This window comes from Hyposmocoma kahamanoa, unplaced genomic scaffold, assembly GCF_003589595.1.
Source record: "Hyposmocoma kahamanoa isolate Upper Pololo Valley unplaced genomic scaffold, ASM358959v1 232, whole genome shotgun sequence".
NCBI lineage: Eukaryota > Metazoa > Arthropoda > Insecta > Lepidoptera > Cosmopterigidae > Hyposmocoma > Hyposmocoma kahamanoa.
This window is the reverse complement of record NW_020653750.1, coordinates 8,744,813-8,757,129: the sequence shown is the minus strand read 5'-3', so window position 1 is coordinate 8,757,129 and position 12,317 is coordinate 8,744,813. Positions and strand designations below refer to the sequence as shown.

The 12,317-nt window shown below is 36.2% G+C and overlaps 1 protein-coding gene across 1 annotated transcript in view; it reads left to right on the top strand.

Moving 5' to 3' along the window:
- Positions 1 to 2,028: 2,028 nt before the first annotated feature.
- LOC113228510 (meteorin-like protein) overlaps positions 2,029 to 12,317 on the top strand; it is a 47,702-nt gene continuing 37,413 nt past the window's right edge. Inside the window, exon 1 of the mRNA XM_026461845.1 lies at positions 2,029 to 2,145. Coding sequence (XP_026317630.1) covers positions 2,054 to 2,145 — 92 coding nt within the window. The 5' untranslated portion in view covers positions 2,029 to 2,053. The remainder of the gene's footprint in view (positions 2,146 to 12,317) is intronic.

The following is a 12,317-nucleotide window of genomic DNA, read 5'->3' as shown; positions in this document are numbered from 1 at the left end:
TATTATCTATTTGTATTGAGTCTTATAAACTTTTCTCGACTCGACTAGTTCACAAAGAAATATAACTTTATAAAAAAAAAACTAATTCCTGACATAGAGTAAAAACCTTTGAGGCAGTGGAAAAAAACTCCATCATTTATACCTAATTATTGATATTATAAAGCGCAATCTTCATTTTCAAAGTCCATAGAGCCACATTAGTAGATATAGGTAAAAAATGGGGATGTGCTAATTCATCCAAATAAAAAAAAATAGGGTAGGCAGGGTTTTACGATATTTTTGTTCTTAAGCAAAACTCACACGTGTTTTTACCTGTTGCAAAACGACTAAATTAATGTGATTTTTACGATTTGTATAATAACAGTGATGGCCGTCTATATAACAATAATTCATTTTCACAATTATTGGCTATTTCAAGTATGCCGTCTTCTTCGATCAATGGGCGTCAGTTTTTTATACGTTGCAATGATCTGTGTTTAAAACACAAGTAACTAATAAGGTAATTATGATGATATAAAAATATAAAAAGCCGTGGTAGCTTAATGGTTTGACCTACCGCCTCTAAAGCAGAGGACGTGGGTTCCAATCTGGGCTCGCACCTCTGAGTGTCTGAGATTTAATTTTTAAATTTACCATGAGTTTTTCGGCGAAGGAAAACATCGTGATGAAACCTGCACGTCGAAGAAGGTTCAAGAAGGAAAATGTGGTGAAAGTCCCCATCCCGCATTAAGCCTGTGTGGCGGACTATGGCCTACACCCTCGCTTGGGATCCATGCCGTGGCTGTGGGTTAAGTGGGATAAATGGGTTGACGATGATGATGATGATAAGCTGGACTACCACACTAATTACCTGTTCTCTAACTAGGGACCGTTCTGTAAGTACCACATACTAGAGTAACCCTAGTTGAAATTCAGTGGCACAACCCAGAACATCCAGGCCAGAATCAATTAGAAAAGTTCAACTATTCAAATTCAATTATCTTTATTTCGGAATATTGATCCATGGATCAATTTTATCATGGAACCATTTTATCTTTACCTTTGTAGAGGTTAGTAACAAAGCACTTAAAAATAGAGTTAGTACTACAAATAACATTTTTTTTCTAAAACTAATATGAAACCGGGACCAGCGCTCATGAAAAGAAACCTGGACCTTATTTGCGGAGGCTGTTGTCGCTGCCACGAACTCTGTGCACCAGGGAATCCGCTTTTTTTGCATAATAGCTGCAAAGTCATCTACCTTAGTTATGGCGAATATCCCCGGTGATGCACTGCAAAATCGTGGCATCTGCAATAACACCCTGAATATGTTATTGTAATAAAATTGTAGAGAGCTAAGAGATTTTAAGGTGTACCTAGTTGTGAGTTATCTCAATAAACTTCACAATTTATTCATGTGGTCCACCTAAACGTATCAACTACCCTATTTTTCGCTAACCTTGTTTCAAGTTATTTAAAGCAAGCGTGGGTTGAGAAACCTACTTCGCACAAAAGGATACCTACATAAACAAAATTAACAAAAGAAAGCTCATTGACTATGCATTTTAAGGCTTCAATATAAGTCGTAGTAATGTAGGACGACGTCGCTCGGTCAAAATAAATAATAAAAAACTTTTCCCGCCAACTCAAATGCTTTTGATACGTTCCATTGTAGAGCTTAATGGAGCTTTCAAAATATTGCTACGTTTTCATTTTTATTACGACTGAATAAAGTTCAAAGTCGTAAATTCATGTTTTGCTATTGGAAAGAACAAGTAAGCAGTATATTTTTTCTCTGTTTAACGAACTGTTATTGTATCCATCTCTTTCATGCCAATACGATGGAGATAAAACTTATACATTCTGTCTTTGTCGCTTTAACTTTCAACTCAGTAGAGAATCTGACTCTGTACATGGTGGTTGCTTGCTCTATCGTCACCTGTGAGGTACTAAACTTTTAGGTGGCTAAAGTTCAACTTTTGTGAATTATGGAGTTGACGTAGAGTTGTAAAAGTGATGTGATAGGCGGTGTTAATTTTTAAAACTGTTTATAAAACTCATTGTTGTGGTCACGATGGGCCCTGCGGCGGTGTTTTGGACTCTGGTGCTTGGTCTCTGTGCTGCGGAGGCAGGGACGATGGGTGACCAGTGCGACTGGACTGGCAGGTATAGAAATACTTTCCTATTGTCTTATGATAAGCATTATCTTAACACGTCACTGTGGAGTTCAATGAGCGCTTTTTTCAATATTTTAAAATCCGCTTACCTAGGTTCTGATGAATTGACGTTTTTATAGTCTAGACTACGTAATATATTTTTGTTTATAAGTATTATTGACGATCCTTTAAAGTGTTTTCATCAATTACAATTATGGTATACAACTTTTTCGAAGTGTGTTGCGCGTGTGTGAATCTTTTTAATTTGTTCTCAATGTTTTTTTTCATAGTTCATAGTTTCACTTAATGACTTGCGAGAAAAACATTTACCAAAAAATTGGTAAATGTCTCTTGACTATTAAAGTGTCAAGTAGGTACATCAACTTTCTAAACATAAATATTATGTGTTAACAGAGGTATTAAGTATAATATCATTGTGTAGTTACGTCAAGTGGGTAGTTTTGTACTCGGAACACATCATCATTTTAATTTGTACTCGCTACATTAGATTCAAAATATACTAAATTCGTAAAAGATTCCTATTTGAACCCAAACATTCCACCTGGAGGCCGTGAGTCATCCAGTTCCAATCTTGCCCTGGGGCACGGAATCGATTTGCAAAATGCTACACTCACCATACTTTATAAATGATAATTTTTGTAATCGCGTGCGAGAATTTAAAAGCCAAGAATCGAAGCTTTTGTTTTAAATTTCGTTGACTTTCATTCCTAATGCTGTGTCCCGTTGCAAAAACTGTAAAATTTGAGGAGCCAATTTATATTGGTCTTTTGCAATATTCATATTTTAACTCTATTACTTAAATGTTGGAACTAATGTGTATGGATGTGTCTCTCTCCCTGTGTGTGTGTGTGTGTGTGTGTCTATTAATATATATATTTGTGTTTGCATATTTTTGTTTTACGAAAACGTAAAGACTAGGTATGTCAGAAATATAAAATAGAGCGATTAATAATAATATGCATAACACAAATAGGTAATTTAATTGACTTGCCCTAAAACTAATCAACCTCCCCTAATGTGAAAGAAATTTCATCACAATAAAACAATTAAAACAGAATGCAATAACTTACACCGGAAATAGCTATAAAGGGCGATTATTTACGTCACAAAATCAACAAGTAAGGTTTCCCAAAGTTTTATTGGGGTAGCGAGGGTGAACCGTGGGAAACCGATGGGAAAAGTGTTCTCGACGCACCATGGACACGTGACCCTTCCGGGGATGGGGGAATGACGTCACATCAATTGCTGTCTTTTGTTTGGATAAAATATGGATGGGGCGACATTGGTTGATTTACCCAAACCTTTATTCATAAGTTGTATTTATTAAATATCAGTACCGGTCCATTCGAAGGACCAATTTAAAGTAGAATCCCTAACTGGTTAAGTCATAATACGCTAAGTGGTCTATGTACTTTCTCCTTAAAGGAGACCAGAAGCCAGCACGGGATTGTGTCTGTTATAAATAATTATATATCGGTCGGTCGGTATAAACCGACCCATAAAATCGGTTACTTTCCTTGATGGCCTCGATGGTCCAACGTTTTGTACGTTTTGTGCGAGAGCTGGATGAGGAGCGGGTTCCAATCCCGGTACGACAAATTTGGGAAATTAACTTTTCTAAATTGGTCCATGTCAGGGTATTCCGGGTGAATTGCCTTGCTCAGGTATTCTCAGTACAGGGAATTTCCTATTTCCTAATTTCCTTTCAGATCACAGCAATTGGTGTTGTTGCTTGCAACGTTATTTTTATGGTACTGACTTGGCAAACAAGTCAACAAATTACACAGACGAAAGAAGAACAAGAATAGTTGCAGTGTCACCTAGAACTTTAAATTGCAAACATTTGAGGGATACAGCCGCTGCGCTCGTCACCTTGAGACAAAAGTTGCATGTGCCTGTAATTTCATTAGCACCCTTACCCTTCAAAATCGTAATTGGCGACAGAAATAGGTAAGAGTATAGTGCCAACATTTCCCTTGACGAACTCTTTCACATGGAGCTCTACTGCCACTAAAATTGTCCTTTGATTTGTGATATATTTACTTTTGGGCGGTTATCTGCACAATATATGTTTAAGTAAAATACATATACATATATACATTTCACACTTCACGCCCGTTTCCTATTAGAAAGTACAGCTTTAGTATATACATATACGGTACAATTATCAGTCTCAGGTACAACCTCAAATGGCTTTGGTTGATTCCTCATAACAGTGAAAGTGTTGAATCGCTCATTTTGGAAAAAATGTATAGCAAAATCGAGGATATACGGTGTGAAAACACGATTCCTAAATAATTTCACGATAGATTAATAAACATAAACTTACCTCGAAACTTTACAAGAAAACCGCTTTATTTTATAGGTACTTTACATATGCCAATTATTTTTTTATATCAACTGAACTAAATAACACGTACAGTATACGATGTACATCTTTCAAATGTATTTAATTTCGTTTGTATAAAAATAAATTCTGAAATAAAGCCCATACCTTGCCGCTCGACCCGCGCAATAGAACCGATTCAGTATGGGAAAAATTTGAATTCGAGATAAGGTAGTATCGACACTTAAATGTTATGTATTGTACGCAGAATAGCCTCACGTCGCGATGTTCAATTAAGCTTCCATTAGTTGACTAATAGGACAGGTTTTCTGCCCAAGATACGACTAACGGCTAACATTATTAATTAGGAGCAATATGGTCGTTGGCAAACTAATTCATATAGCAAACAAACAAATGTGGCTAGGTGATAAAGCGTACCCTTTTTATCACAAATGGTGCTAGTTTGGTACCACTAAGTTTAGGTACGTACTAGTAATAAATTATACCAATTACGCAATTTCCCTGCTTTATTATACCTATTTAGTTGGATTAATGTTTTTTTATGGTTTTATTGCATGTTTTATTAGGTTTAGGTTTTTGTGAATAAGTTTTTTTTATGATACCAAGTGACGGGACGAACAAGTCGTGCGCCTGGTGGTAAGCTACACGCCTGTTCACAACAGGTGCAGTGACACTCAGTGCTTTAAATCACAAAGATCTGAACAGCACTGCCACTGCGCCTGTCCTTGAAACATAAGTTGACAAGTCCCATATGCTTGTAATTTTACCAGTACCCTGATCCTTAAAAAAATCGGGACGCTGTAATGCTCACATTAATATTGCTTGGCGGCAGAAATTGATAAGGTGGCAGTACGTCTCTGGACGAATTCTTTCACAAGGAGCTCTACTACTACAAACATTTTAAATAAATATGAAGTTATAAAATAAAAAAGTTTACATGGAAGTAATTAAAGTTTTTATTTATTTATATTATATTTATTTGAAATTTACTTATATCTAAAAAGGAATATTATAATTCTGAAGTGAATTTATCTACTTACATATAATATGAATACATACAACAGTATTTATTGTATTTCTCTACTTACACGAATTGCATTAGCAAAAAATATCTTTTTTTTATTTGTTACTTACTTACAAAAGCATTAAATGTTTTTAATTTACATTCTTAAAACTAAACAGGTATGTGTAAGTGTTGCAAATACCTATTCCCACCAGAGAGTAATATGTGATAAGGGTTTTTTAAATAGAAAAACCTATCGTAATCTTTATGTAGTTGTACTATAAAAAGAGATGTTATTACAAGGCCATTGTTACATCTAAAGTATGCATTGAACTATAATATGAATATTCAGGCATTATGAAAGCAGTATACGGTGAAGTGTCAATGCACCACTGCTCGATGCATTGTAGAGCATTCAAGTTCATATGTTATGGTTTAAGTGAGTATTGTGGGCGTTTTATGTAATAACCAGTCGTAAATATAGTCAGTTGGTACAGTTTTAGGTACTAATATACTAAAAATATAAGAGAGGGTATTAAATGAATAGAGTTCTCGTTTTATTCCTTTGTGTGACTTTTGAGATATTTTTAGTCGAAATATTCCAATTAGCTTGGTATGTCCAAAGTTTTGCAGCAGTAGAGTTCGTTATGAAAGAATTCCTCCAGGGAAGTGCTGCCACCTGACCATTTCGGCCCCAGGCAGTAATGTTAGCATTATTGCGTTTCGGTCTTGAAGGGTAATGGTGCTGGTGAAATTACAGGCACATGGGACTTATCAACTTATGTCTCAGGGTGACAGGCGCAGTTGCAGGGCCCCTTAGATCTTCGCGATTTAAAGCTCTGAGCCTGCCACTGTTATGGATAGGCGTGTGGCTTACCAGCAGACGCACGACTCGTTCGTCCCGTCACTTGATATTATAACTGCCTCCGTGGCCGAACGGTTACCATGCCGGACTGCCACGCAGAGGTCCCAGGTTCGATTCCCGGGCCGGGAGAAATACTTGTATGGCCTACATTTATTTCTCTCGTGAGTTTGGGTGTAATTTGTGGTTGTCTATGTGTGTGTCCATGGCACCCGCGACACAGGGTTTCCCTAGTGCGGGGCTATGTTGATTGTGAGCGTTATTATTATTATTATTATTATTATAAAAAAATGTACAAAGTGGGGACATTGAAAGAAATCCTTATTTTTAATTGAAATCGACAACTTAACATTTTAATTATGTAAGAGACGTCTGCTGACTTACTGGTAGAATAAATGTCAAGATATTTATACACATACATAAAATATTTACATTTAGGAGTGTACAAAAATCACTATTTTACTTTATCTACAGAAAATGATTCGTTGTTATATCTAAAATGTTTAATTACACATTTCTTTTCTTGATTATGACTTCATTTCCCGAACGCCATGGAAGCCAACGACTAACATTTTATATTTCATATTTTTTTATAATTCTCATTTATTTAATTTAAAATGGTTTGCATTGTGTCTAAAATTGCGACGTAATGTAATATAATTCCTAGGAAAGTTCTACTCTGTCGACAAACGCGGCGTTAGCTGTAACACATACATTTAATTTATTAGGAGGGGGAGATCGGAGGGTCCGGGATCTGTTTATTATAATATCCTCCCATTATAACGCGTTCGCACGATACCAGCTCGACTCTGATTGACAAGTCACTGTTTTACAGCCGAGGTTACTGTTCAACCCTGGAATACATGAGAAATAGGTTTTTTCCAACAATTTATTTAAATAGTTATTAATAAACACTTCTTTCTAACAATGGGTTCTAGGAACGATAACTGAGAATTCTTCATAAACTTTTAAAGTTGTATATACCAATAGCTGCTAAGTAAGTATGTTTATGTTATGGGTAATAAATTTAGACAACATCTATAAAGCAACAAATTACTCTGTTTCAGTACTTTCCTAGATATTTCTCTGTTTGAAAGCTCAACATATTTACCTATCTTTTTTCACATATTATTATGGAACTAGTCATGGTAAATTTTAAACTAAATTACGCTGAGGTACACATATGCAAGACTCGGTGGTGTAACCAAAAAAGGAATGAAATTATAATTTATAAGTCATGTAGACCTTATTAATTATGACGTCAAACGCTGGGAATCGTAATTGACTAATTTAATTGCGCCCGCGCTGCATTTGGTTGCAGTAAGGCGGATGTATGTCATACTTGTCAACTTATAAACGAATAAAACAAGATATCAATATTTTTTCTTGTATTTAATTATTAATATTTTTTACTAGTTATTTACAACTTTCGGAAATAATTATAAATGATTTCTCTGATTAGAAATAGATTTTGTACGATTACAAAAGAAATAAATGGAAAGTTATACATGTAATAATTTGCCAGAAAACTGTATCTAGCCTAGATTTTAATAAATCAGGTCAAAATATGGTAAATAATATACGAATAGTATAGTATAGTAATATGAATAAACGTTCTGTTTTTCACACCTAAAGCCGGGTACTCACTAGCGAGCTGTAACTGTAACCGTTGCATGTTATGTAACCAAAAATCATAGTGTGTACGTGGTTTGCGTTTACCGCGAGCCGAATACGTGCGGTTCGCAATTAGACGTCTGATTGAAGACTGTTTCAAACGTACACACTAGAACTTCGTTACTGTATCTGTCACGTTACAGTTACAGCTCGCTAATGAGTACCCGCCTTTATAAGTAAATTCTTGTACTTGTGACAGTTGTCTTTGAGTATTTGGTGAATGTTCACCAACCCCACGGCGCCGACTCAGCCGGCGAGTGATGAACCCGGGGGGGTTTTAGTGGGGTAGGCCCTCCAGAGAGTCCCCACATAGCCCCATGAGTCTTCCTGGGCTCAGAGGCATCTATAAAAATTTCCTCCGTCAAAAAAAAAAAATTTGTTACTGTGGACATCACATATCAAAATTTTGTAGTGCTTTTGACACCTGTTTTATTCATTCATAAGTCAATTTTACAGAATCAAATTCAACATTTTAGTTTTAATAAAATAGCGTCTTTGTCATCTTATTGTTACTATACTCATGGACATAATTTATTTAAAAGAACGCTAAAAAAGTTTGAATAATAACAACGTTTTCTGGCCACCTATACTATAACGTTTAGAAACCAAACGGCGATTGAAGTCATTCTTTTTTCAAATTAAACGTTCCGTCATTGGTTCATATGAACATTGTTATCATAATTCAACCTTTTCGTTCTTCTAAATGTCCATTATTACTATAATAGTGCAAATAAACTTACTTTCATTGTTCAACAATGGTTTATCCACACATATCCGGGCCGTGCCCGGGATGTGTACGGGCCGTGCTCCGTCATGGGCTCAAAAAAATGTCGTTGCGTATATTTTGTATGAACTCGTTCACACATGTCTGTGTCCGGGCCGGGGCCAGGACGGGCCCGCAGTTCATACAAACTAGCACGCCCCGGCCACGTCCCGGGCATGGCCTTGATGTGTGTGGATAGTCCTTAAGTCTTCACTTGTTATTGTCACCGCCGTGACAGTACAATAATAAATGCTCATTTTTTTACGGAAAAGTGGCGCCAAGTAGACAATGGCTACTTTACATGCTTACTTTGAACAATGATACGGCCACTTAGCAGATAAAAGGGCAGAATACTGATTATTCTAAATACGCCATGACCAATACTTTTTGGGAACCATTGTGTATCGTGAATGTCTTTTATCTTTGTCTTAGGACTCGTGCCATTTTTTCTGAAGAATGTTGACGATATTTTTTTGTCTACCTTCGCATTACGTTTTTATTTGAGTGCTTCGTAAAAACTTGTAACCTTAGAAATTATTCTAAGCTTGTAACTATGATAAATATACTCTTAGTACATACTAGTATGCCGAGATACCAACTAACGTTAGCACTTCTTTTCTGTACCCCTATTAGGCTAAAATATACCTTCCATTGCATTAAAGATGACTGCACGTTCAACTTCATCCATCAACATAAATTCCGTCTAAAAAATCTCTCCTTATCACATTTGTAATCTAAATGACAAAACGATAAAATGGAATTCGAGAAATGACACAAGATACGTGTATCGTGTGGTAAGAACACGTAATTAGTGGTACTTACTGGATTACTCTTCCTTGAAAAAGCGAAATGTTTATGACATATAGAACAGATGTTTTATTTTCGCTGTTATAATGAAAGGCGTACTTTGCAGAACTATGATCCCTAGGTAAATATTTACTAGATAAATTATTAAGTAGGCTACAGCTAGATAAATAGAAATTGTCAAAATATTTGTTGAAAAATGTGTCTTTGATTGTTTGTAAGTACGTAATGCTATTTACGATTCATCTACTGTGCCGAAAAACATCGTATGACATCAAATTATCAGTGCTTCTAATGATCATTGTAATGTATGGGAGAATTTATTTGCGGTTACACTTCCTGAATTTGACCTAATTCCACACGCGTACACCACAAAAAGCGGATGTCGCTATCTCAAACGCGATAATACATTAGATGGTGAATTGTGCAAGTCTCACGGTCTCCATATGGCTCCAAGTGAGGACCTGTGTAGTCGTTCGTGTTTACGATTTTTGTTCCTGGAAGAAGTTGCCGTACGTTCCATACACAACGGACACACTTCATTAATATCATTAGCGATTCGGCAGCATGGGATTGCGATGCCCGTACATTTCACATGCTATGTGGGAACATAACACCATGCTCTTCTCCATAACAAACCGTCACATGTTGCGATGAAATCACGGTTATTTTTAAGCGACGATTGTTTTTATTCGTTCGCCAATTGGGGGCAATCAACGACACGTGTTCCGTTCAGACGCTCGCCTTAGGGCCTCTCTATTGAGCATGTAGTCGTGTCACCTCGAATAAATGCATACAATTGTCTCTCCAATATTGATTTCAATCTAGCACGTTCTGCAGGCTGTTAATATTTTCAATTGGAAAGTTGATACTGCAAGGAAATCACGGCTAAATGGTTATTACATTAAGGAGTGCCTTTAAGGCAGTGCAAAGGTAGACGCAGATTGGTGAAAGGCTAAGTTTCATTTTATAGTGTTTATGTGCCGACTCCCCGAGTTGCTGGAGGCTATGACTGCTCTTGTTCAACGTCTTTTACAATAACCGTCATCTGTGCTAAACGGTAATGAATATTGTCTGCACGAGCAAAGGAAGTACAAGGCTACTCGTGAACAACAAGAGAATGTGTTTTTACAAAAAGTGATTTCATAGTCCCAGTTATCTTTTCCGTCCTTCAATTCCGGTTTTTATTCTCACTCCTTCACTGTTCATGCGGTCAGATTTTGGAACGCACTTCCCATTACTGTTCATGATAGTAAATCCTTAGCAATTTTCAAAATTTGAGTTAAGCAGCACTATTTATCGACTGTTCCATCCATTTTATAGGTATTATAGTACGAAATATGTATTTATCTCAGTATTTGTATAGTTTTAATAATTTAATTTTTTTAATATTGTTTTTTTATTATATCATTTTTGTTTTGTTGTCCACGTAAACCCGTTATTGTAAGTATTGTCTTCTGTATTTAAATCTGCAGGTAGAGATTTCTGTTAGAAATAATAAGTACCTTTTGTTTGTGTTTTCCTTGTTACTAAATGTGTTTTTTTTGTAGAATAAATGATTAAATAACAATAAATAAATACTCGCGGCTACATTTAAACAACAAGTACCTGTGGTTAATGTATTTTATTCCTTGTTTCTTTTCCGAACACATTCTACGGGCAAGACGTGTATGTCACTCATTAGTCTATACAAATATTCCCAAGAATCTTGAGCGACATTTACAGCTACATTTAGAGTCTCATAGGAATATTATTTTTATGACGCCCTCAGCTCCAATCGCAGGAGGTAATGACTTGTCTGGTCGAAGTAATCCAATGCTTATGCCATGTGTACACTTCCATTTAATACTTAGGGGCTAATCGTTTCAGCGTTAATGTTACTGGGAAGTTGATACCGTATTTCAGTGTACAGAAAACATTAATTACTTTGTTTGGACAAAACAATATCAATAATACTTTTTCCTTATTTCGACAACATTTGTCCATTTGTTAGTATATTGATTTTTTAAAAATTGGTATGAAACACCAGCACGCCAAGAAAATGCCTAAGCATAGGCTCCACAAATTCCTCATTGTACATTTTCAGGATGCTGTTACAGCTGTTCCGTTATTCTCTGTCGTAAGGATGCGGTCTTCTTCCTAATCATGGTATGAAACCGTCGGTATGCATTTCTGTAAACATACCTGATGCACTGCAGAAACGCGGAAAGCACAGTAGCACCTTGAATTCGTTATTATATTGGATACGCAGAGCATTCAGCGATTTTTTTAGTATGATAATCCATAGGACATTTTACAACGTAAGAACGACTGACAATATGATTTAAACAAATTGTTAATATCTCTTCGTTACTATATCACCAGCCAGCATGTTACGCCTTCTTTGAAAAGTTTGATATTATTGGATGCCTATGGATCTGCTAAGGTTTTGCAGAGCGTCGATGGTGCTTTTGAATGCGCGGTTCGATTGCTTCTATACCACAATGCAAAAACGATACACTTTCCTAACCCGCAGGGTTCGAGACAGCGATCGCGAACCGGCTAGACTGTCCATATGTGAATCACTGCTCTATGATTCACGTGTAGGTAGATACGTAGAAATAAGTAGTGGTGTCTTGTTCGTCGTCTCTATTGTTTGTATGCTACAGAGAGTACATGTACTCGTATTAATATAATTGATACTTGATGGGTACATATTACTTTAATAA